The sequence below is a fragment of the Orcinus orca genome, chromosome 10, assembly GCF_937001465.1.
Source record: "Orcinus orca chromosome 10, mOrcOrc1.1, whole genome shotgun sequence".
Lineage (NCBI taxonomy): Eukaryota > Metazoa > Chordata > Mammalia > Artiodactyla > Delphinidae > Orcinus > Orcinus orca.
The window spans coordinates 46,728,530-46,755,900 of NC_064568.1; the positions used below are offsets into that span (position 1 = coordinate 46,728,530).

The 27,371-nt window shown below is 36.8% G+C and overlaps 1 protein-coding gene across 1 annotated transcript in view; it reads left to right on the top strand.

Annotated features, from left to right (window-relative positions):
* TOPAZ1 (testis and ovary specific TOPAZ 1) overlaps positions 1–27,371 on the top strand; it is a 69,492-nt gene that overhangs the window by 709 nt on the left and 41,412 nt on the right. The window contains exons 2-8 of the mRNA XM_004277891.3: positions 85–2,548; positions 13,507–13,568; positions 14,264–14,391; positions 22,587–22,651; positions 24,572–24,717; positions 26,303–26,388; positions 27,127–27,252. Coding sequence (XP_004277939.2) covers positions 85–2,548; positions 13,507–13,568; positions 14,264–14,391; positions 22,587–22,651; positions 24,572–24,717; positions 26,303–26,388; positions 27,127–27,252 — 3,077 coding nt within the window. The remainder of the gene's footprint in view (positions 1–84; positions 2,549–13,506; positions 13,569–14,263; positions 14,392–22,586; positions 22,652–24,571; positions 24,718–26,302; positions 26,389–27,126; positions 27,253–27,371) is intronic.

Below are 27,371 nucleotides of genomic sequence, written 5' to 3' on the forward strand. Positions count from 1 at the left end.
TCACAATTTTTTTTTTTTTAAGTGATATTGCTTTTTCCTCCTCAATGTAAAATCTTTTCTGGTATGTTTTGTTGTTTTGTTCAGCCAAGGAAAAAAGAAAAGTTACTGAAGCCTCAAGTGATGATCCCCAGCCAGGGATTGACCTGGTAAGAAAGGAATCATTAACCAGTTCGGAATCTTTCCAAACAGTGGAATGCAGTGAATTTCAAAGTATGGCTTTCTTGCAGTCTTTGGGTAAGGAAAGTTTGGTAAAAGGTATTAAAAGAAGAATTCGAATTAAAAAATTTAAAAGCTTAGAACGGCCACCTCTCAAAATAACGGAATATAAGGCTACACAAAATAGTAAGGTTGAATTCCAAGATGAACTGTACAAGAATACTCCAAAATATTCTTGTCACAGCTTGTCACCTGGAGTAGAAAATAATTGCATTTTAAGATTACGTGATTGCAGTTGTTTCCCCCATTCCAAGAGTTGTAATGATGAAAATAACCTTGCATATAAACCTGATGGTGGATATATGCATGTACCAGAAAATTCCTCAGAGTTAAAGAAAGAAAACCCTAGGAGTCTTGGAGATAAGAGTGACACAAATAATATTCCTCAGCATTTACAAACTGAAGAAAACTTAATGGGAGTAAATCAGTTATTACTTGAAGAAAATGACTCATGCCAAAGTAAAAATAAGGGCTTGCTTTCCTGCCTTCAAAGTGAAAAAAATAAACATTCATTAGAGGAGAGCAGTGTTGGGAGAAAACCCAGGAAAAGGATGAAGGTGTCTGAAAAAGGAGATGAAATGGTTATTAAGATGAAATTCTCTAATGTGTATAACAAATATGAGCTGGTGTTACAAGAAAACAAAACAGGTGCTGAAGGTAAAGAAACAGAGACTTTAGAGGCTAAAAAAAGTCCTTTAGAAGTTTTGAGAAAAGTAAACAATAACACGCTGTCACCAATGGATCATTTATTAAGTCTTCCAGAAACAGGGAAAAAAACAAGTCATGAACACCATGTAAATCCTATGTTTCAGAAAACTCTTGAGCCACTTTCAAAAGAAGAAAAAAAGAATGCTTCAGAGCCTTTAGGATGTAAAAGGATGGATCCAGAGGAGTATTTTAAGTGGATGAAAAACTCAATAGTGAAGTCACCTAGCGATTGCCATCCTATTGAAAAGAGAGCTTCGAGGGAAGACTCGAAGAATGAAGCTGAAGAATCTAAATTTAGCTGTCAAAGAACAATACCAATGACTGGCAAAAGAACTTGGCCTTGTTATTCGTGTGCTAGAATATCTGCCCAGTGTTGGAAAAAGGCTTCCTTGCCACAGTCAAATAACTTTCTTCCTGGGTCTCAGGAAAGTTTTAGGCAAGATGATTTTCTTAAACACCAAACAAATCAAACTCATTTAACTGATTCCAAATTGATGCTACAAAGTTCTCTAACAGAAACAAGCAGTGAATCTTCAAGTAGAGAGAAATTGGATTCTAATTTAAATTGTTTATCTTCAGTCTCTACAGTGGAACCTACTTTAATGGTTATAAAGGAACCTATCATCAATGATAATAAAAAAATGAAGTCAGAGAAACTAAGCAGAAGTGCGTCAGAGATAGTTTCTAATACTGTTGAAGATACTCCATTAACTAATGTGACTCAAAACTTAACAGGAAGTAAAAAAAAAGATAGAGGGAATTTAACAAAACTGAATTTGACAGTGGCTTCCCAGGATGGCCAGGAAGCAAATAGCTCTACAGGCAAAACTATTCATCGAAAAGCATGCATTGCTAAGCAAACACTGGTTGTTCCAGACTTGATTAAGATATTGAACACAGGACGGCTGACTAATTTTAAAATTCCCTTACTTAAGAACAAAACAGAAAAAAGAAAAATACATGGCAAGTCATCAGAGAGAGAAGTATATAGTCCCTTAGAACTTCTTGACAGTTTATCTGGAGCAGAGGTAAGGCAGAATAGGACTAAAGAAAATGTCACCACAGTAACTTCAGGACCTCAATCTTTGAGCATACAAAATAGTGTAGTTCCAGTGCAAGCTGGTTCTGACTCATACTGCAGTAAGAGTTCCTGTATTATTTCTCCAAGCTTTTTAAAGCAAGGTAATGATAATAAACCATCTAACCACATCTCTAAACCAGGCAATATTGTTTCTAATAAGGAAGCTGTTTCTCTCACAGTTGAAAATAATACTATTTCTTATGATCCTGGGTGTATAAAGAAAAGTCCTGCCTTCTGCTCTAGTGAACAAGAAAGATTCAAAGCAGTTTTCTCTGAAGTTAGTGGTAGAAAAATGACTGAGAACGTTTCAGAAATTGAAGTGGGGTTTCCAGATATTCTTAAAGCATATGAAGATGATGTCCTCTTAATTGATGTAATTCAAGATGACCCAGATCTCTTTGGAGTCTCCAATGAAGGAGAGCTCTCATTTACTTCCGAGGTTCCCGTGATAAGCCAGGAGCCCAATGTTGCTGAAGAGCACCAGTCAACAGACTCCAAGCACATGGAACTTCCAGAAAAGAAAGAACCAAGTGATGACTTGAGGTATGCATATTCAAGTATGCCTTTTGGTACAGATTATTGTTGCAGGTTTCAAAAGCACTTTCTACTCTTAGGTGTCACTAATTTATTCAGTGATCATTATTGACGCTCCATTATTTTTTTAACCCAGTTATTTATTAAATGTAATATAGTATATAATTGCTAAGACCTGGAAATGTCATTAATGCTGAAACTTAGAATCAAAATAAAACAATTATATATATTTGAAATTATAATGGAGCAGATTAGCTGTTCAGAATTTTAAATGGTGGTTTATAAAGTGGCTTTTTAAATTAGTGAGATTGCTTCTTTCAAAAGTCAAATTTATTTTCATAGTTTTTTAATAATTGTAAATATACAGATATACTTTTATTTCAACCAAGTTACGTATTAAGAACAGTGCTATGTATTTTAACCCATTTTCTGTGGCTTCCGTGTTAGATAAAAAATCCATTTTTCAGTGACCAGAGAAAACTTGGAAAAGTTTATTTGAATTAGAACTTGAAAGTCGAATCAAAAGTTAAACTAATATTCAGAGGGGAAAAGCACGAATTTTTTTTCATGGTTTTACTTTTAAGGTGATGGTTTTATTTTTTTTTAATTTATTATTATTATTTTTTGAGTAAATGTTTCTTTAATATCAGCAAGGATAGAATAGGCATCTTGGTTAAAAGCAAGTAAAGGTGATTCTTTTTTTTTTGCCATAAATAGTAGAATTTTTATTTTGTTTTTAATTTTAGAATTTTATTTATTTATTTATACAGCAGGTTCTTATTAGTTATCCATTTTATACATATTAGTGTATACATGTCAATCCCAATCGCCCAATTCATCATACCACCAACCCCCCAGCACCACCACTTTCCGCCCTTGGTGTCCATACATTTGTTCTCTACATCTGTGTCTCTGTTTCTGCCCTGAAAACCGGTTCATCTGTACCATTTTTCTGGGTTCCACATATATGCGTTAATATACGATATTTGGTTTTCTCTTTCTGACTTCACTCTGTATGACAGTCTCTAGATCCATCTGAGTTGATGGTTTTAAATGATGACTTAGCCCCCAAAGAGAGTGAGTTTGCCTGAATCAACTTTAAATGGAGCCAAGTAATAACCTTCTTGTTCGGGAAATTGACCTATCTGATTGGCCTAAATTTTATTTACTATTATGTTATATTTTACTAAAGTTTTATAATTCTTTAAGCTCTAATTTATATTTGTATGTTACAGTACTTGAATATTGGAATGTTCTGTGAACAGACTCGAAACATAAACACTTTCCACTAAGATTCAATAGTACATGACTTAAATTTGTCTGGTATTCATAAATTTTAGTTACTTTTGTGATATTACATTCTTCTTGATGTTCTTAGTGTGACAGTAACTTGTAACATCACCAAATAGAGTACTTTCTATATCCCAAAGGAAGGACCAAGAGCTTTATCTGTTATTTTTTAAAACCGTCCATAATGAAGATGGTAATCTGCCCATTTTGAGGTGGAAAAAATGAAGATGACAAGTTGTCAGTTGTCCAAATTCACACTGCTAGTAACAGAATCTGGATTTGAACTATCTTAGTTTAAAATTAGTGGTCAAGAACTTAACCTTTATAGTCTGACCTAGGTTTTTGAATCTTTTCCTTTCCCTAATAGCTCTGTCACCTTGTAGGCAAATTATTGATATTTTACCTTATCTGTAAAAAGGGAAGGTACTTGCCTCTCAAGGTCGTGAGGATTAATCAATGAAGGGATGGGAAAGGTTTTGGTGTAATACTGAGTGAATAGTAAGAGCTCAATAAAAGGTAGTTAATTAAAGGTGCTTTTAACTCTTTCAAAGGCAAACATCTCTGTTAGCTAACAAGATGTTGACAGTGAACTGCAGTTGAAGGTAGAAAGAGAGAAATGTTGTAAACTGGGCGTAAAGTTTGTTTTTTATACTTTTTTTTCTTTCTTAGGATAATGGCTGATTTTATAAAAATGATACGTGTTCATTATATTAAAAGTGTAAGAGGGAGGGAATCTCACCACCCAAAATAACAAATTAATTACTCAAAATTTGTATGCCTGTCTAGGCATATATGTGGATATAATTTCAGAAAAGTTGGATCATGCCACTTTTTAGTAAACATTTAATTTTACTTACGTTTAACTTGGGGAAGGAGGGACTGAAGTGAAACTAAAGGAACTGCTGAATCAATATACTTTTTTACAACAAGAAATTAGTTCCTGGGCTTCCCTGGTGGCGCAGTGGTTGAGAGTCCGCCTGCTGATGCAGGGGATACGGGTTCGTGCCCTGGTCCGGGAAGATCCCACATGCCGCCGAGAGGCTGGGCCCGTGAGCCACGGCCGCTGAGCCTGCACGTCCAGAGCCTGTGCTCCGCAACGGGAGAGGCCACAACAGTGAGAGGCCCGCGTACCGCAAAAAAAAAAAAAAAAAAAAAAGGACAAACCAAGAATCAAATTTACTTCAGATAATTTTTCTATTATTGTAACTTCATTTCCTTTTATGGCAGGAGTACCAATTATACTTGTTTTTAGCTCTTCTTTTTCTTTCATCCCTGCTTCTGAAGTTTTGGGTTTTAAATAAACTTTAAAATTTCCTCAGTAGTTATTTTAATATTTTCATTTTTCTGCACTGGAAATACCAGTTTTACAGTCATCCACAGTGCTAGGATAAACCTTAACAGGGAAAAATGGACGCATGATCACCAGAGGGTCTGCTAATAGTTATACAGAAAATTGTTAATGGTTCTAGAACTAGATGAAGCTTAAAACATAATTTCTAATGTCAGCTTTCTCCCTTTTACCAGTCAGTTGCTAATTAGTACATTACTGTTCCCTCACTCTACGACACTGAGAGGTTGAAACCTGTTAGAATGAGTTTCTGTTTTACAGAAATAGAAATTGAAGATGGGAGGGCTATGCCCAGAAATTGTCAGAAGCTCTGGACTACCTCATATTGGTAAAACAGGTAGACAAACATGAGCTTATTTGTAAGGCATTTAAGTTATGTTAGAATACTTACTCATTGTCAGTCTCCACTGTGGGGGAAGTCCATATTAAAATCCAAAGCATTAGAAGCATATTAGAACTAATTCCCTAAGACTTGAACTGATGAACTTAGACATATATAATGGGTGAAATAGGTAAAACTTTTGAATTAGCCTGTAAGTATAGTTAGAGATCTGAGAATGTCTGTAATAGTCAGTGCTGGACAGTTAATCTGTACTAGAATATAGGATTATGTTCAATCACTTATGCTAGAATATCAGTCAAGTGATATTATACAGTGGATCATTGAGATTTTAAGAATCTGCCAAATATTCACGGGAATTACTATATAGCTGGGGAAGTGGGGACTAATGTGTTTGAAACAAAAATATGTAAACTGAGGTACAAGAACACTAGTAGTTTAGAAAAGAGGGTTGAAAGGGCCTCTTGGAAAAGCCAAAATTTGTACTGATCCTTAACGGTTGGATTGATTTAGATTAACAAGGGGGAAGAAGGAAGAAAGTTTGGAGAGGTAGAAAATTAATAAAGAAAATGTGGGCAGAAGGTAAAGGTAGCTATGAATATGGTTGTGCAGGGCAGATTATGACTTCTTCAGACAGAAGCAGGAGCCGTTCTCTTCCCACAGCACCTTTTGCTACCTCACTTATGGCACTGATTTCATGATGATATAATTTACATCTCTCACCTGCTAATACTATTGGACCTTTTTTTTTTTACTTTTCTTTTTTCTCTTTATTTCCAAATTTATTGAGACATATTTGACATATTTGAGACATTTGATGTATCATTTATGTAAGTTTAGGGTGTACAATTTGATGATTTGATATATGTATATGTTGCAAAATGATTACCATAATAAGGTTAGCTGACACATTCATCTCTGTTCCTATGAGTTCTTTCTTTTAGATTCCACATACAAGTGAGATCATACACTATTTGTCTAGACAAAATGAAAAGGCAGCCTATGGAATGGGAGAAAGTATTTGCAAATCATGTATCTGATGAAGGATTAATATCCAAAATACATACGGAATTCATACAACTTAATAGCAAAAAACCAAATAACATGATTACTTTTTTTTAATCTTCACATAGTTAGGAACTCAACAGATTGAGTCAGCCAACTAAGAGCATTGTACAGGCCTGATTACACAACAGGAATCAGAAAATTTAACTTTAGCCAACAAAACATACACTAATCTAGTAGACCTTAATAATTTTGATAAAATATGTTTTATTTGCCCATTTTATCATAAACACAGTTATTAGTCTTGTTTTATTTTCTTTGTAGATGCAACATTTAATGAGTTCAGTGAAGTCTTGAGAGGAGAACATATTTTTTGTTACTGAATACAGTCTAATTTTCATCTTGGTACCCACCAATGTAAATACAGTTGCACAAGAATATATACTCTTGTGTATATTCTCTATTTTTCTTTCTTTCTTTCCTTTTTGTTTCTGGTGTTATCCTCTATAATAAGTTCTTGGTTTAGAGTAGATATCTCAGACACTTTTCCATGGGAACATCATTTTCTGTTTGTGTGTGTGTGAGACAGATATTTAACTTTTGTGTACCATATCTTGTATTCCATAGCTCACATAAACTGTTGGACTTCTTGAGGGTGGGAAATGTCCATGTCTCATTTGCCTTTGTAAACCCAGTCACTCATACATTGAGGGAGGGGAGAGAATTAAGGTTTCAATTCCTACTATGTTGTAGGCTGTTTCTCAAGCATTGGAATATGTGTAAATGGAGACAGTGAATCCTTTTTTTCTAAAGCAGATAGATTTTTAAGAATAGTAAAAATAAGACTTGATAAGTAGGGTGATACCAGACTAAGAAGGTTGGAAAATTAGGCATCAAAATTTGAACTTGGTATAGAATTGATGCTGGTGATCAGTTTGGATCATTTATACCACCTTTGCAACTTGGACTTAAATCCATGAAAAGCCATTGTACATTCTAGAGCTGGTAAATAATAAACTTCTAGGGGGAAAAATACCTAGCACCACTGTACAGAAAATAAAAGCCTATTACTTTTGCTCAGGCATTTGAGTCCCATTTAAACCATGCCTAGCATGGATCTATGCTGGGTAAATTATATTGTCTCAAGAAATCCACCCCACTTACTTTCTCAGATCTTGGGGAATCAGTTTGTTCCCCAAGAGACTGGCCTCTGTCACCAGGTTTACAATACCAAATGACCAAAAAAAACCCAAAAACAAAAAATGCTTTCCAGCAAAAGTAAAGGTCATTCTCTTTCTTTCCCTCATTTATTTAGACTCCTTGGCCTGTCTTTCAAGAAGCTCATCTTACTCCATTCTCCCTGTCCACTGAATATCTGAGGCACTCTAACTATAATGCACAATTTTACACTTAATTGTAAGAACTGACATTTAGTGTCTACCCTGTGCTAGATACATTACTTACGCTATTTCATTAAGTAGAACAATTCTGAGATTGACCATATCTTTAAAATTGAGTCAAAGTCACTAACTTTCCAAAGGACACACAACTAGTAAGTATCAGAGCTGAGATCTGGACACAGGGCAACCTGCTCCAAAGTCGATCTCCCCTCCCCAAAACAGCATGCTGGAAGAGTGGCACTTTGGTTCTTTACATGGCTTCAAATCCATTATTCTATAGACTGCCACAGAACATTATTTACTTTTTGACCCCTTTCCTCTCTCATCTTGTCCTCCTCTTTATTTTTTTTAATTAATTAATTCATTTATTTATTTATGGCTGCGTGGGGTCTTCGTTGCTGCACGCGGGCTTTCTCTAGTTGTGGGGAGCAGGGGCTACTCTTCGTTGCTGTATGCAGGCTTCTCATTTCTGTGGCTTCTCTTGTTGCGGAGCACAGGCTCTAGGCACACGGGCTTCAGTAGTTGTGATGCATGGGCTTAGTTGCTCCGCGGCATGTGGGATCTTCCCGGACCAGGGCTTGAACCTGTGTCCCATGCAATAGCAGGCAGATTCGCAACCACTGCGCCACCAGGGAAGCCCTCATCCTTCTCTTTAAAGTAGCAGGTGGTGCAGTATGAAGAAGCATCATTCTGATTTTTACTTTTTTCTCTTTTGGACCACATAAACCATTGTTTGTTTTTGCTGAAATAAATGGTACTGTCCTTGATGGAGTTATCGTTTGTAATATTAGGAGACTGAGCACCTCACATCCTGGCATCAGGCTTGGGAACCTCTGGCCCACTGAATTGGATACTGTAATATTTCTGTTTTGGGCCACTGTTATCTGCAGAATAATTGCCCCGGTGAGTTTATGGTAGTCCTTTTCGCAAACAATATGTGAGTGTGTAAATAAGTGAACATTAACCGCACTCAGCTAGTTAGCATCTCAAAAGGAAGCAATAACATTCTGAATTTTTCTTGGGAATTTTTTCTGAATTTTTCTTGAGCAATAACATTCTGAATTTTTCTTGGGCAATAACATTCTCTTAGTTTTCAAGCTTTTTCTGCTAATAATTATTCTAGAGCTGTCGTCTTCAAACCTGTTTGTCAGTTACCCATACTAAAGATACATTTTACATTACAGTCTGGTACCTACCTATGAATATGTAAGACAATAGATTTATAAAAATAGTATTTCCCTTACTACATGTGGTCTAGTATCATATTTTGTATTTTATTCTGTTTTATTTAAAAATCCTGGTTGGAACCCATTAAATTACATCACCCCCTTGAAAAATGCTCTGTTAGAGGATAAACCTGATGTCATCTATGTAGTTCTTCAGAAGCCTCTCTTATTCTCCTCTCCTTTTTGCTCAGATCTTCTCTTTTGCTTCCCTGTATTCTGTAGCCTCACCCAAGTCTGTTTCTCTCCTTTCCTCCTTCCACCCTTCATTTTTCCCCCTTTCTACTCCACTAATGCAAAGCTGTAATATATTTATGGGGGTTACAATTTTATTTTTCCTAATCTAGTTGAATTTAACTTTTTCGTATCTCTTTGTGTCTTGCAAATTCAAAACAAAACTAAATTACTTCTAACAAGAGTGGCATGTGCAATTTTACCTTCCTTGTAAGTTACTTATTCATAGTAAAAAGTTTCTCACTCTTATGAACTGTACCAGCAGTATTAAAAAATACTATTGTAATACACTTGCTATACTTATTTACTTTTTTGGGTTTTGGGTTTATTTTTTTTTTAAGGAATAACCTTCTGTGTGTCTGGGCTGTACCTATTTGTGAATGTAACTTTCAGCATAATTAGAAACAGCCCTCAATTCTCTATTTATTGAGTCAGTTAATCCTATTCATGCTATTATCTTGAATATCTCTCATGGTTTTTCCTTTCTCTCAATTCTCACTGCTACTATCTTATTCATATTTCTTCTAAATTATTGCAATTAGCTCCTGGTTAGTCTTCCTGAAATCTCTTAGTATATCCTCCTCCGCAGTAATATTTTGAAGTAGAAATTGATCTGCCAGTGACTGCTTACAGTGCTCCGGTGGCTCTCAGCCACCTGAGGATAGAGTCTAAATTGATTGGCATGGCTTATTATGGCTCTTTGGTGGATCTGCATCCATTCTGTCTTTGGCAGCTATGGGGTTGGTGGGGAGGAAAGTGTGGGGGGAGGCTAATAAAAGATAAGCAGAGCAGGCAGCTCACTGTTTCCACAATATGTCATTATCTGAATCCTTTTGCATGTGTTTCTTTATCCAAAAGTTCCTTTCTTTTCATTCATTTGTCCTCTAAATCACATCTGAGATATTATTCTAGGGATTTGTTCCAGTAGTTCTCTTGGCACAGATCTCAGTATAATATGTCTCCTTGTATGTGCACCTCCTCCTATGCTGGGAGTTTGTAGACAGGAGAGAGGCATCTTCATTTGCGTCTCCCTAGTGTCTGGCCAGGAGGATGTTAGGTGCTGAGTATATGGTTAGCAACTAGATGCACATGGACCTTGTTCTCACAGAGCTTTTAGTCTATCAAGGGCTGCAAATGATTAAGCAAATACAATAAAATATGATAGGAAAAGTGCAAGGTGTTGAAGGCTTCCTCGCCTTAGTAACATTTAAGTTGAACACTAAATAATGAATAGGAACTAGGCAATAGGTGAAGAAAAGTGAGTAGAAAATTGAGAGGGAAGGAGTAGTCTATAGGTAGGCCTGCAGGGAAGAGCATGTTACAACTGAGAGACAGAAATAACATCCCATGGCTTAGTGTTCAGGTGACAAGAAATGAACCTACAGAATATGCAGAAAGCTCAGTCGTGCAGGGCTTTGTAAATAGGATGACCATAGAATTGATCTTCTGAATTGCAAAAATTTTGAGAGGGAAATGCGGGGGGAGGTATTAATAATTAATATGCCAGGATAAGAGGCATACACAGATCATCCTAGACAAACTAGAATTCATGGTGAGTTTGAACTTTATCCTAAGAGTATATAGGGATTCACTGAAGGACTTGACTTCCAGTAGAGAATTTGATCAGATTTACATTTTAAAAATCATGATAGCTCTGGTGTGGAGAACAAATTGGCAAGGAGCTATTGTCATAATTAGACCAAAGGACATGGTGACTTCAACCAGAAGTGGGAGTGGATTTGAGAGAGGTTTAGGAAGTGAAGATTGATTAATCAAATGGGGGTGAGGTTAGAGGTAGGAGTTAAGGAAGATACCTGGTTTCTCTTGTTTCAAAGAAGGGCATTACAGTTCTCTGATGAAAACAGGCAGGATTGGGGAGGGATGCTGGTCATGAGGTCAAATTTAGACATGTTGAGTTGGAGAGACCTTTGAAATACTGAAATGGAGATATTCTAATAGATATGAGTCAAGAGGTATGAATTGGGGGAGGAGATTTGTATATATTTGTGTCTTGTTTGTACTTTTATTTTCCCATTCTTTTTTTAAATTTATTTATTTTATATTTATTTTTGGCTGTGTTAGGTCTTCATTGCTGCACAAGGGCTTTTCTCTAGTTGCGGCGAGCGGGGGCTACTCTTCATTGCAGTGCGCGGGCTTCTCATTGCAGTGGCTTCTCTTGTTGCGGAGCATGGGCTCTAGGCACGTGGGCTTCAGTAATTGTGGCACGTGGGCTCAGTAGTTGTGGCTCGCGGGCTCTAGAGCGCAGGCTCAGTAGTTGTGGCGCACGGGCTCAGTTGTTCCGCGGCATGTGGGATCTTCCTGGACCACGGCTCGAACCCGTGTCCCCTGCATTGGCAGGTGGATTCCTTTTTTTTTTGTTATATACACAATTTTTTTCAAATGACAAGGTAGTTCAAAGCAGAAAATCAAAGACGATACTATTTTCAGAGAAAATTTTTTTAAAAAGCAAAATTAAGGTTCTGAATAATTGAGGTAACATTGAAACTTGGAAGGAAAATCCCTCTCACAAAGTATAATATCATATAATTTAAAAAGCCATTGGTTTTCATACATGTGTCTATAAACTTAAAGTTATATAAATACTTACTTTTTTTAACATCTTTATTGTACTATAATTGCTTTACAATGTTGTGTTAGTTTCTGCTGTGTAACAAAGTGAATGAGCTATATGTATACATATATCCCCTCCCCCTTGCGCCTCCCCTCCCACCCTCCCTACCCCACCCCTCTAGGTGGTCACAAAGCACCGAGCTGACATCCCTGTGCTATGCAGCTGCTTCCCACTAGCTATCTATTTTACATTTGGTAGTGTATATATGTCCATGCCACTCTCTCACTTCGTCCCAGCTTACCCTTCCCCCTCCCCGTGTCCAAGTCCATTCTCTATGTCTGCATCTTTATTCTTGTCCTGGCAGGCGGATTCTTAACCACTGCGCCACCAGGGAAGTCCTATTATATTTTATTCTGTGTACTTTTATATACTTTTGTCCAAGTTTTTAAAAATGGAATAGTGTTTGGCCACTTGTTTGTTTGTTTGTTTGTTTTTTCCCCGGTACGCGGGCCTCTCACTGTTGTGGCCTCTCCCGTCGCGGAGCACAGGCTCCGGACGCGCAGGCTCAGCGGCCATGGCTCACGGGCCTAGCCACTCCGCGGCACGTGGGATCTTCCCGGACCGGGGCACGAACCCGTGTCCCCTGCATCGGCAGGCGGACTCCTAACCACTGTGCCACCAGGGAAGCCCTGGCCACTTGTTTTTGAGTGGCTCCTATAGCTGTAGTTTTCATTTGTTGAGCCTATGCCATTGGCTTTAAGGACATTTTATCTTATTTAATCCTCACAATAACCTCGTGGGTAAGTGGTATTCTCATTTTACAGATATGGTTAGACTCAAAGAATTTAAATAGTTTTGCCACTGTTGACATAGTAAGTGGCAGAACAATATTTGAACCCAGGTTGGTTTAACTCTGATCTCCATAGCTGTTACCTTTAGACCTTAGGTTGTCTTCAGAGACTACAAAAAGAGATTCAAAGTGCTCTCACACTCTTCCTTTTACATTGGCGGTAAGACATACATACACATGCTTAAGAGTAGGAGGTAAACATTATCTTGCATTGGTGTAATACTTTAAAAATGTTTTAAATGCCTGGTATATGTCATCAGTTCTCTCTGAGTAACAGAGTTTGAGTGGCAGCACTCCCTAACAATTGTGGCGAATGTGATTAAAGAACCAAATGCAGGGGCTTCCCTGGTGGCGCAGTGGTTTAGAGTCCGCCTGCCGATGCAGGGGACACGGGTTCGTGCCCCGGTCTGGGAAGATCCCACATGCCGTGGAGTGGCTGGGCCCATGAGCCATGGCCGCTGAGCCTGCGCGTCCACAATGGGAGAGGCCACAACAGTGAGAGGCCCGCGTAACGCAAAAAAAAAAAAAAAAAGAACCAAATGCAGAATCTGCTTGGGTGTGCTATCCCAGAATAGTACTCTGGCCTTGGAGGACTTGAGCTGATGTTCGCCAGGCTGCTAAAGCTAGTATTGTGTAATGTTTAGAGGAGTGGATAGTTTTGCTAGAATATGTTATAATGTGTAAGCTCTGTTTGCTTTATAATAGAGAACTCCCTGTACTGGATCCTGAATTGATGAAGTCAGAGATCTGTGCTTCCTTGTCAGCAGGTAAAATTTGACATTTTCAGAATGTGTAATATTGAAGTACTTTTATATCTCTATTTAGGCATAGTCAGAATGAATTCATTAAAATAGGAAGCTTTTCATTTTAGAGTCTGTCAACCACGTTTTACAGTTTGTCAGTTTTCCTCAGTTTTGCCTGGTTGGCAGATCAGATTTTGAGAAATTTTCCAGTTGATTATTTAATAAATAACTTTGTTAGGCTTTATCTACAAAAGATAATTGACCTTAGCAATTTTTGTAGTCTCATTTTTGAAATTGAAATATATATTTAAGCTTTACCACATTTTAAATCTGAGTCCTTTTTAATATTTTTTTAATAATAGCTAATCCTAAGTTTAAATAACTGAATCTTTACAGGAAATAATTTGAAAGTTAATTTCAAAAACTTTCCAATTTTAAAAATATATTGAAAAATAGCTGGACATGATCAAGAAAGATTCTTAAATTTATCTTTATGTCTCAATTTTGTCTTACTGCCAATTCTTTTTATACCATGTAATGGAGTTATTTTGATAGAGAGGGAGGAATAAATGTATAATTTGCTGAAAATGCTGCTTCATATTTGTCACATTGGACTTTAAAAGAGTCTCTGAATTCTAACTCATTTTTAGAACAATCTTTAAATGACTTGGTTATTTTGTCATTTAAAGTTTCTACAGTTGAATATTATTTCTTTTCAGCAAGTGAGATAAAACATGATTCCAAAGGTGCAAACATTTCCTTAGGTGAAGTTACTAATGAGACTTCTTCAAATGAAAAACTGGGAGACGTCAGTGAACACACAAAAAGTTCAGACTTGGATGAAAAGGTACTAGGGAATCTTTTGCATATTCTTATTTCTTGGTCCAGATAGTGTAAATACAGAAGTCCATCTTAGCAGTGCTGTCAGGTGACAAGGGAATGGCCTTTTTGTTGAGTAAAAGAGTCACGTCATTCTGGCCATGGGACATACTGCTTGATGCTTGCCATAAGCACAGTATTAATAGAGTTTCACTTGTCTGGGAAAATGGGGTATGCTGTTTAATTATATATTTAGCTTTTTAGAATCCTAAAGTTCTTAAACCTATGTAAATCTTTCTAAATTGTTACATATCTTCCTGCCTCACTAAGTACAAAGTACTGAATATCATTTGATCTTCTTTGAAATTTTAGAATATCATAGTGTCTGAGTGCTATGAATGCAAGCATCAGTTATTCGACCACAGATGTAGAAGGCATAGGAATTGGAGCTAAACCTAACTTGATGTTGGAACATACCACTGGTGTATGATATGGAGAAAATTGGGGGTATCAATTATCTGCCGGATAATGTGTATGATTGTCTTAACCTTTTGAATAATTTAATTGACTCCTAGACAACTATTTCATGTTTCTTTCTCCTTATTCCTCCTCATTTGTCCTCATAGCTAACAACCTTGTTTCCTACTTTACCAAGAAAATTGAAGTAATTGGAAAAGAAGTTCCTACCAATACATTAGGCCACCTACCTGCACCTGTTCCCAAAACTCCAGCTTCACTTCTGTTACACTGGATGAACAGGCCAAGGCTATTCCCTTCACCTGTGTGCTAGAATCCATCTCTTTCCTCTCTTAAAATACTACTCCAGTAATTCTCCTTTCATTACTGGATCATTCTCTTCAACATAAGCATGCTTTTCTCCCATCTTCAAACAAAACCAAAAATACATTTTCATGGTCCCATTTTCCTTTTCACCTGTCGTCCTGTTTCTCCAAAGACTTGTCTAGACCCTCTATCCCCAGTTTCTCTCCTCCAGTTCCAAAGATACTCACCTTCACCTCCACCAAAACTACCTGTCTTAAACTCTCCAGTGATCTGCTCGTTGCTGAGTCTAATCGACATAGTTCAGTCTTAATCTTACTTAACCTATCACCAGTATTTAACAGTTGATCACGCTTTCCTTGAAACATTTTTTTCACATGGCTTTCAGGTTAAACATGCATGCCTAGTGTCCTGTCTGTCTGCAACTTCCCAGTTGGTTTCGCTGGTCTCTCCTGATCTCCCTGACCTCTACATGTTGGAGCGACCCAGTGCCTAGACCAGGAGTCTGTTCTTTTTTCCTATCTAGATTTGCTCCTTAGATGGTCTCATCCAACCTCATTGCATTGAATGCCATCTGTGTGCTAAGACTCTCAAATTGATATCTCCAGCTTGATATCTCTGAGCTGCAGACCTTTCTGTCTAGTTGCCTATTTGATTTTTCCACTTGGATGTCCAATTATACTTCTCAAACTTAACATGTTCAAAACTGACCTCCTGCTAGATGTCCCCTACCCTACCACAAACCAGCCGTTCCTGTAATTTTCACCTTTTCTATTAAAGGCAACTCTATCCTTTATAAGTTATTTAGGCTCAAAAGCCTTGGATTTTCTTACTTTCTTTTTCTCTCACTCCATATCCAGACTGTAAGGAAATCCTGCTGGCCTTAGCTTCAGATGATGTCTGGAAATTATTCACTTTTCATCACTCCCACACATACCACACAGGCCCAGGCCCAGGCCCCGCCTAATATCATCTCCTGCCTGAATTACTGCAGTGGTCTCCTACATTTCTCCAGCTTCTGATATTGTTCTCTTGTAGTTTATTCTCAACATAGCATAAATTAGATCATGTTATTCTTCTGCTTCAAACTCTCCAGTGGCCTTTAATATTGAGATTCCTTACTGTGGCCTACATGGCCCTTTATCTGTTCCCCCTACCCCTCCCCTACGTTGTTACCTCTCTGATCTCTTTGACTACTCTCCTTATCCATTTTACTCTGACCACATTAGCCTCCTTGCTGTTCTTGGAACAAACCAGGCTTTCTCCCACTTCACGGCCTTTGCCCTTGCCATTTTATCTCCTAAAAAAAAAAAAAAAAGATATAGTTTACTTTCTTATTTCCTTCACATCTTTACTCAAATTTCATGTTCTTAGAGAGACCTCCGCTAGCCATCCAACCTAAAATTCCAGTATTCTCCGTTCTGTCAACATTTCATAGCCCCCTTTCTTGTATTTATCATGATATAATATACTTTACATTTACTTATTTATGTTTACCTCCATCTCTTCCTGCTAGAATGAAACTCCATGAAGGCAAAGATTTTTGTCCATTTTGCTCACAAATGAATCTTTAGCACCTAGAGCAGTGGCTGATACAGAGCAATAACACAAATGATTGGGTTTTTTTGGCCGCTCCGCACGGCATGCAGGATATTAGTTCCCTGACCAGGGATCAAACCTGTGTGCCCTGCAATGGAAGTGCAGAATCTTAACCACTGGACAGCCAGGGAAGTCCCAAATGGTTGTTGAATGAATATTGAATGTGAACCTCATTTGAAAATAGTCTTTTGAGACTTCCCTGGAAGTCCAGTGGTTAGGACTTCGCCTTCCAGTGCAGGGGGTGCAGGTTCGATCCCTGGTTGGGGAGCTAAGATACCACATGCCTCGGAGCCAAAAAATCAAAACATAAAACAGAAGCAATATTGTAACAGATTCAATAAAGACTTTAAAAAATGGTCCACATCAAAAAAAAAAAAGTCTTTAAGTGTTAGAAGTGTCCTGTAGCATGAATAAAAATATCACAAAGTACTTGCTTAATGGTTTGATGATAACAGCCACTATGTATTGAACCTTTATTAAATGCCAGCCAGCCAGTGCTAGAGACTTAGCACTGGTTATATCTTATCCCTATGATATAAGGAGGTGCTATTCAGGAGTTCCCAAAGCCACCCTCAGGTTCAGTGATTTGCTAGAAGAACTCACAGAGGTCAGCAAAGCTGTTATTGTAACTCAAGGTTACAGTGTATTTCAGTGGAAGAATACAGATTAAAGTCAGCAAAAGAAAGAGTCACATAGGGCAGAGCACAGGAGAAACGGAGTACAAGCTTCCAGTTTTTCTCTCCCAATAGAGTCACGTGGACACTGCTTGCTCCTCCCAGGAGTGATGTATGACAAAAACAGAATATTGCCAGCCAGGGACTTGCCTGAAGCTTGGTCAGGGTTTTTATTGGGGTCAGTCACATAGGCATGGTTGACCACCTGCATAGCTGACCTTAGTCACTCAGTCTCAATCCAGTCCCTCCAGAGGTCAAGCTGATACCACATGGCTCAAGGACCCCGTCATAAATCACAAAGACTTTCTGGAGTGGCCCAAGACCTCTTCCATAAATTACACTGTTAGCTTACATTATCTGTTGTGATCCCAGACACCCAGGTAAACAAAGACACACAATCAAGCAGCATATTCCAAGGGCTTATAAGTTACCTTCTAGGAGCAGGTCACAGGCCAGACCTTTAACATACGGCATATGGACAACCCAGATTTACTGAGTTAATCCTTTACTGCACATGAAGTGTGTACTGCTATTTCCCTTTGCAGATGAAAAAACTGAGACTTAGTATCTTGTCCAGGGTCACACAGTAGAATCCCTTGACTCTATAGCAGGGGTCAGCAAACCTTTTCTTTAAGACTAGATAGTAAATACTTGTCTGGCTTTGTGGGCCATATGGTTGCTGTCCTAGCTACTCAGCTCTGTTACTGTAAGGAGAAAGAAGCCATAGACAATATGTAAACAAATGTCAATTGCTGTGTTCAAATAAAACTTTATTTACAAAAACAGGCAGCCTGCAGGCTATAGCTTGCCATAGCTTGCCAACCTTTGCTCTAAAGCATTAAAAAATAAACAGTTTGTACTCTATTCTACTTAAAGCAGAAGAGAAGACTTTTTGCTTTCAGTTCTGCAAGGATAGATTTTAAGAGATGTTTGCCAGAATTCACTGAGTTCTTAACTAAATATTTAAAGATGTAGACTATTTTCAATATTAGCTCTTTTAAAAATAATCCCCAAAATCATTTATCTACTTCCTAGTGTAAACTTTTTGGATTTGTTTAAGGGAAGGGGAATGATACTTTTATCTTTCTGATACCGTGGTAAGCTTCAAAGTAGCAACTCTTTAGAAAATATTGATACATGACCCTGTCAATAATATTTGTCATTAAAATATCTGGCCCCACAATTTGGGAATTAACAAACTTTATCCATCTCTCACCTTATATTTTAGGAACTTTAGAGGGTAAATAGGTTGATTTATAGGACATATGTCTAGCTTGCCACTTTTCTGCTTTTATGTATGGTTTTCTGTGAATTTTTAGAAATGCTTCCTTACTGATCTTTTACATATATATATTTCTGTCTTTTCTACAGACCTTGTTTTTTCTTTCTCTTGTATATCAGTTATACCCAGAATCCATATATAACAATTTTTAGATTTACCATGGTAGTAGTTGCTTAATGATTCTAGTTTTGACCCCCAGATAGTTGAAATGCTAGTGTACTTTTTAACTTTTATTTTGAAACAATTGTAAATTCACAGAAAGTTGCAAAAGTAGTTTTCCTCCATGATTACATCTTAAGGCACAATATCAGAAGCAGAAATTTGGTATTAGTATAATGAGTGTATGTAGTTCTGTATATATTATCAAGTGAGCAGATTTTTGTAGCCACCACTGCAATCAAGATAATTATGCCATCACTACAAAGATATTCCTTATGCTACCCCTTTGTCACACATCCCTCCCTACCCCTAACTTCTGTAACCTTAGTAACCATTAATATGTTTTCCATCTCTGTAACTTTGGTATTTTGAAATAAATGCCCAGGTTTGCAGTTGCTGGGCTGTCTGGTAATTGCATGCTTAGCTTTTAACTTGGGTGGACTTGGCCTCCAGGTTACTCCCCTGCGGTAGTAGGCAGTTGAAATGTTTTTTCAGTTCGTTTAGTGTCATCTGGGTTGTTTGGAGTCTACCTTACAAAGGTGTAGTTCAAGGGTCAGCTAGAGATTTGGACCAAGTTTAAAGCAGATTTGGGGGCTTTCTCTCTTAGGCTCTCCCGTTTCCAGGATTCCCAGCCTCACTTCCCAGTTTCTGACTTTGCCCTGTACTCTGTCTTCTGGTTCTTTGTGTCAGTATGGCAAATTTTTAGCCTTCCCCAGTGGTTCCAACCAATTAAGGCCTCTCTTTAAGAATAAATCCATAAAAACATGACTGTTACCCAGTGTCATTCCCTCTTTTCCTCCAGATTCTGCCTACTTTTCATATCTCTCCAGTGTTTTCAGGCAGAGTTTTTTTTTATAGTTCATCTGAGAGTTATAGTTGTTACCTGAAGAAGGATTAGCCCAATAAGAGATACTTATTTGCCATTTCTCAAACTGGACCTATTGTGTGTTCTTTTTAATTTTATACAAACGACAGCTTATCGTTCTTTGTCTTTTTTTAACTTAATGTATAATGGAGATTGTTTCCTTTCCATATATGTAATGACACTTTGTTTTTACAATTATATAATTATCCACTATATGGGTATACTCTATTCAACAAGTTACACTGTTGATGGACACTTGGTTTGTTCCCATTTTTTGCTATTTTAACATTGTTGCATTATGCATCCTTGAGCATAAGGCATTTTGCATATGTGCAAGCATTTTTGGATTAATTCTTAGAAGTAGAATTTTCAGATTGCCCTACATAGAGATTGCTTTGATTTATGCTTCCATCAACATTGTATGGGAATGACAGTTTTCTCCCCCACACACTCACCAACTCAGTATTAAATTTTTTTTATTTTTGTCCATCTGTACATTTTTACAAATGACTTTTCATTTGCTTTTCTCTTATGAGTCTAGTTAAGCATCTTTTAGTATGTGTAAAAGCCATTTACATTTTCTTCTGTGAACTTCTCTTTTACATCCTTTGCCCATTTTTCTTTTGGGATTTTGGTCTTTTTTTATTTGCAGGAACTTTTCATATATTAAGCATATTTGTTCTTTGTCATATGTTGCCATAACTTTTTCCTGTTTTTTCATTTGTGTTTGACTTGGTTTTCATTTGTGTTTGACTTGGTTTCAAATGCCATCTTTAATAGTTTGGTTTTACCTTGAAGGAGCTTTTTATTTTTATTTAGTCAAATGTATGTGTTTTTTTTGTTTTTGTTTTGTTGTTGTTTTAATTTATTTATTTTATTTTTTATTTTTATGGCTGTGTTGGGTCTTCGTTTCTGTGTGAGGGCTTTCTCTAGTTGCAGCAAGCGGGGGCCACTCTTCATCGTGTTGCGCGGGCCTCTCACTGTCACGGCCTCTCCTGTTGCGGAGCACAGGCTCCAGACGCACAGGCTCAGTAGTTGTGGCTCACAGGCCTAGTTGCTCCGCAGCATGTGGGATCTTCCCAGACCAGGGCTCGAACCCGTGTCCCCTGCATTGTCAGGCAGATTCTCAACCACTGTGCCACCAGGGAAGCCCCTCAAATGTATGTTTTATTTTATGATATTTGAGTTATGAGTTGTATTTAGAGAAACCCTTCCCCGTTTCTGGATCAAAAATGTTCACCTGTATCTTTTTCTAGTGCTTTTTTGGTGGTGTTATGTTTAAATTTTTTATCAATATAAATTTAAATTTTATCTTGGAAGAAAAAAAGTAGAAACGATGTAACCTTTCTGTTCTTATTTTGACAGGTGACTTCTGTCATCTTAGCATACGAAAATATTTTAAATGTTTGTATTCAAACCTACCGATACCGTAATTCATGGTTTCTGCCTTTGGTGTCAGCTTAGGCTTTCTCCAGCCTCCAAATTATATAACTACTCACCTTTATTTTATTTTTGATACTTTCAGTATTTTTTATATTTAAATCTTTAATGAACTTAAAGTATTTTGGCATATGGTGAATTGGTACCAAGCTTTTTTCCATCCAGTCAGCTAGCCTGTTGTTCTGTTACTATTTATTTTTTTATTTTTTTGTGGTATGTGGGCCTCTTACTGCTGTGGCCTCTCCCATTGCAGAGTACAGGCTCCGGACATGCAGGCTCAGCAGCCATGGCTCACGGGCCCAGCCGCTCTGCGGCATGTGGGATCTTCCTGGACCGGGGCACGAACCTGTGTCCCCTGCATCGGCAGGTGGACTCTCAACCACTGTGCCACCAGGGAAGCCCTGTTACTATTTATTGAATCATTTCCTCACAAATTTCAAATGCCATCTTTAATAGTTTCAATTTTTATGTATAGAATGATTCTTTTACTTGTCTTTTATTTCATTAATTGCTCAGGTCCTGTACCAATTCCATACTGTCAATTACTTGAAAAATAAAAACAGTCAGGAAGGCTTGCTTTAAAAGATCCTAACATGTATTATAAATCTAAAATATTTCTGGCTATTCTTATATTCTTTTAAGAGCTTTAAACACACATTGTAATTTTTTAAATGTATAAATTAATTTGCAGGCAATTAACATTTTTTACCTTTAACATTCTCATCTAGGAACATGGTATATCTTTCTATTTGCTAGTGTTTCATGTTACTCAGTTGATTTTTATAGTTACAATAGTATATATAGTATGTACCATTATTGTAAAATATGATTGTGTATTTCAAAAAGACTAGAAAGATATAAAGTAAGATATTAAGTGGTTATCTCTGGCTGCCCAAATGATGGGTGATTTGGGGTGTTTATTTTCTTGGTGCTTGTTTTTTCAAAGGTCTAGTATGTATAATTTTCTTATAATTAGAGAATCACAATTCCCAAAACACTAATTACTAATTGTAAAGTGCTTTAAGTGTAGCAATGTTTTAAATACATATAAATATTTCTAATGAAAAACACATTTATGTTGGTAAATACCACCTAAAAATAAAAATCACTCAAAGCTGTTTTTTTCTGAATAAAAAGAAATATAACTTTAATTGTCCAAAATAATTTGAAATGGTGGCTTGCATAATTAAAGGTGACATCAAAAGTTGGGAAAAATGTATTGATTTATATTAGTTTTTCTTAACAGCAGAGATTTTAAAATCAGTGTTCATATTTTAAATAATGTAGAGTAGAATTATTTTCCTGCTTGACCATAAGCTAGTCGTTTAATTAACATCTAGTACATTCTGATCTGATAAGCCTCATAGCCTAATATGGAATGCAGAGATAGTCACTTATACTATTTAACCATAATCTCTTCACAGTGTAGATTTTTGGACAAGGTGACTATTCAAGAAGAAAAAGAAGATATTTATGAAGTTTGCAAAAGGTCTGTAACATAACTTTTAATTACATAATGTTAAAATAGTCATTCATGTAATTTGTATCTTGAGCATATTTTTCCTTCTCTCCTGTATATACTTGGGCTACTATGCCGTAAACAATATATGGGTATTATTTAAGTAATGTGTCAGGTGTATACAGATGTCAGGGATATTGTAAGTTACCTTAAAGTTATCACTAAGTGTTTGGAGCCATTAAAATATTTTTTGAGGGAGGAATGAGGAATAGTGATAAAATAAAAGAAAAAAAGATGTATATGTGACTTCTATGAAGGTAAGACTAGCTGAAATCAGATGAACATTGCAATTTGCAGGTATCTTCTATGTCTGCAGCGATTAGTACTGAGAGCTACAGTAGACTCACTGGAACATATACAGATACCAAATTTAGATTTAGAGGACACCTTGGAGGTCATTTGATCCACCCCCCACACCTATCTTGCTGTTGAGGCAAGGCACAGTCGGGTCAGGTGACAAATATGTTCAAGTTCTTTTATGTTAAGACAGTGTTTTTCAAAGTGTGGTCCTTGGAGCAGCTGCATCATGTGGGAACTTGTCATAAATGTAAATTATTTGTTCCCATCCCTGACCTACTGAATCAGAAACTCTGGAAATGGGGCCCATCAATCTGTGTTTCAACAAAGTCACCAACTAATCCTGCTACATGTTCAAGTTTGAGAACCATTACGTTAAAGAAAAGCCTAGGTAAGAATTAGATTGGCATAGAAGCCCGTATGGTTCATGCCCACTTGAAGATCTTAAAAAGAAAATGTGACAAGGTTAACTTTTTTTTTTTCCTATTAAAAACATTTTGCTTACAAGCTAAATAGTTGCAACCTGCAGAGTTTTGTCATCACCTTGGCTCTACCATAATGACCAGGAGTGTGACATTGGGTAAGTCACCACATTACCCTGGGTTTCATTACCCAATCAAAATAAAAGAATTTTTCTAGATAATCTTTTCCATCTGTAAAATTCCATAATTCATATTGGTTTGTTTTATGTTACTGCTTTTATTTTGTTTTATTTGGAGGGGGTATGATAATTGCGCATATCAATGATATCCCAAGTTGGGGAGAGAAACAAATATTTTTGTGTGAAATTATTGAACTCCCATCAGTGCTACTAGGTTTCAACTGTTATAAGCATTGGCCCCTTTTCTTACTATTTTTACTCTCTGCTGGCCAAGGGAACCCCAGCTGAAAAAGCTTTATTAGAATTGTGTTTAAGGTAAAATACTGTAGTATCTGAATGAGGGTATAAGTCTTTCTCCGAAAAAGTAAATTCATTTATATCTGATAGCTCTGAGGTACTGTCCACCCTCCCCCTTGCTTAAGTTATTTATTTTTCTAGGTTAAGTGACCTCCAGATTAAGGGTTTTTTGTTAATTGGCTATATAGGATCTCACATATTAGAACACAGTCAAAGCTGTTTAAATCAGTAGCCTAGAACAATACATTTCTTATACCTTCTTCCCAAAGGAAGGTCTCAAGTACATGTATAAATTTATTATATATACATGTCCTGAAGAATAACTTACAATTCATTTATTTTATTGCACTATTAATAGAATCATTGCATGATCTTTTCTGGATTTGGATGCTAGTCCAGTTCCTCCTCAAACCTTTTGTCTGACATGATCAGAAATACTTTGCTCTAGTTTTGACCCCACCACCCCACTTTTACCCATACCCTAGCCATTTAACAAGTATCAGTTTTCTAGTTAAGAAGGCAGGAACAACCTATTGAAAATACTGAAGAATCATAGTATATGATGGTAGTACACAGCATAGTATGTAGACTACATCAATACTATCATTAGGATGTGTTTCTACTTATTTGATTCTCATTACTTTATGTCTTTAGAATAAATTTAAATTCTGCTTTTGGGTTTTCTGCTCACACAGCAGCGATTCTAAAAATACAGATAATGTGGTTGGTGAATGTCAGTTGGCAGCGCTGGGCCCCAAACCTCTGTGCTTATCAGTGCCAGTGCCACCTTTGAATCTAAGTGCTCATCAGGAAGACACATTACTGAAGCCCTGGATGAATGGTATGATTTTCTTAGTAAAATTCTGTTGGCTTTTGATAATATAGAAATGATACAGGAGATTTTTCCACCCAAAACAAAAAAGTTAAGAAAGAAATTGAGGGAATTCCCAGGCGGCAGTCCAGTGGTTAGGACTCTGCACATCCACTGCAGGGGGCACGAGTTCAATCCCTGGTCAGTGAACTAAGATCCTGCAAGTTGTGTGGCAGGGCCCCCCCAAAAAAAGAAGAGAAAAAAATTGAAACAAGTATAGAATATGCTAAGATTAGAAGGTTTGTATACCTTTAGTTAGTACTTTTGATGGAGCGACTTCTGAGATATCTATATTTATGCAATAGTGTTAGTATAGGTAAATTATAGTCTATACCTAAAATATTCATATTTTAAGTGAGTGTTTTAGAAATTTAGAATGTAGTTTAGAATTTGTGTCTTTTTTGGTAATTCATAATGCTGTGAAAAAATAAACTAGATTGAAGAATTAATTTAGAAACAATAAAATCCTGTTGTGTGTGTAGCTCACACCTAACTCTTCTGGACTTCCCATTACTGACTTCATGCTGCCTGGTGTTGTGTACTGTAGCAGCAAGCCCATGATGATCACGTGTTTTATCTTAAAAAGCTTTACCTGTTTCATAATGAAAAGTACTGCAAAGCTATGCAGCAAAAACGTCAGCTTGTCCCAAATTATATCTGGATGCTGCCAAAATGAAAAATGAAATTGCTTAAGATAAAAACATTTTTGTGTTATCTTTCGAAAAAATAATTTGTAAATGTCCTAATTCTCATTTTAAAAGACTAACATTAAGGGATAATGATCCCTGGTATAATAGTCAGCTCGGGCTGCCATAACAAAATGCCACAGACTGGGTGGCTTAAACAACAGATATTCATTTCACACAGTTCTGGAAGCTAGAAGTCCAAGATCAAGTTTCTGGTAGAGTTCAGTTTCTGGCTGTCTTCCTGGCTTACAGACGGCAGCCTTTTCACTTTCCTTGGTGCATGTGCATGCGGTGGGGGGGGGGGGGGGGGGAGAGAGAGAGAGAGAGAGAGAAAGCTCTCTGGTGTCTCTTATAGAGACATTGATTCTATCAGATCAGGGCCTCATTTTTACAACCCCATTTAGCCTTAATTACTTCTGCAAAAGGCCCTAACTCCAAATACAGTCACTTTGGGGGTTAAGGCTTCAATATATGAATTGGGGGGAGACACAGTCGGTCCATAGCACCTGGGTTTGTCAGTAGTTTTCTTCCCTAAGAAAGGTTTATTGTGTGTAATATTTGTCTGTTTAACTTACAGACAATCATTTGAATATAGTACTCAATTCTGCTGTGTAAGGCTTTTAAGAAAGCATCTTTAGCTTATAATGAATTTAAAATGTTAAGTTCAGATCTAGACATCCTTAAGGAACACCTAAGATGTAAATTACTGTATATTTCACAGGAACATACCACAGCAGCAGACCTTGAACTGAGCACAAGAAGTCCAAAGTGAAATATTAAAGCAGATAGTAGTAGTCATCTGTTTGATTGTTATGAAAGGAATAAGTTGTAACATATTGGAATGTAATGTCATTCTTAATCATTTCTAGATTTCAGATTTCCAGGAAAACATTCTCTTCTAAAACCGCAGGATCCTGAAATTTGTGAAATATTTAAGAGGGAAAAAACTATAGGGGTAAGCGCCCCATTAAAAAAAATAATAATAATCTTATAAGCTTGTGCTTTGGGGCTTTCTGATTAATTTCCCTATCATCATTTAAGCAGTTCTGGACATTTTATGGATTTTAAATGGGGGTTGGTGGTAAGGGACAGAAAATGGGTAGCGATTCAGAGGATATTCACAAACAGTATAACAGGTTTAAGGCAGAGGGTGGGGGATGGGATATCCCAAACAGAAAATACAGGATGAATAGTTCCCTGTGATGAAGGAGAAAGCTAGTGATATAAAGCAATTGATAGGAAAAGCCTGTTGTAAAAAGCTTTCACTCATTGCCTTTTTCCAATAATCAGAAAAGCTAAGGAGATTTTTGGTTCTAATAAATGCATCTGAAATATGCATATTATTACAGAATTAACTTTTTATACAAGTTAAAAGGGCAGGCACATGAGAAGGAGGAGGGAAAGTATAAACTTTTAAAACCACGTAAAGTAAAATGGTAGTAACTTTGATGAAATATAAAAGTTTTACACTAAAGGAAATTGCAAAAATTCAGACAAATAACTTTAAATTGATTTTTTTCATAATTTTTAAAAATATAAATTGTTTGGAGTTACTTTTTATCAAGTCAGCAAACAATTTATCGTGATACTTTTTTGGATGTATAATATTTCTGATTGTTTCAAATACTTTCTCACTTGATTGCAGTAAGTGTTTTACAATTAACACAGAAAGGGAATTTGTCTAATTTTCTAGGTGTTCCAGAAGTCCCTAGGGTTGATGATACCCCATAGATATTGCAAATTTCATTTTAATACATTACGTGGCTGTGAGCGATCACAGTGCAAGTTTGCTCACGTGCCTGAGCAAGGGGATGAAAAGGTAAAATATGTTAAGTCTTTGAAGTAGTGATTATTTTAATAACCATCTCAGTCATATGTTTTAATTCAGATTTTCATCAACTCCTAATATATGAGCTTTGCCTGATTTTGTGCTTTACA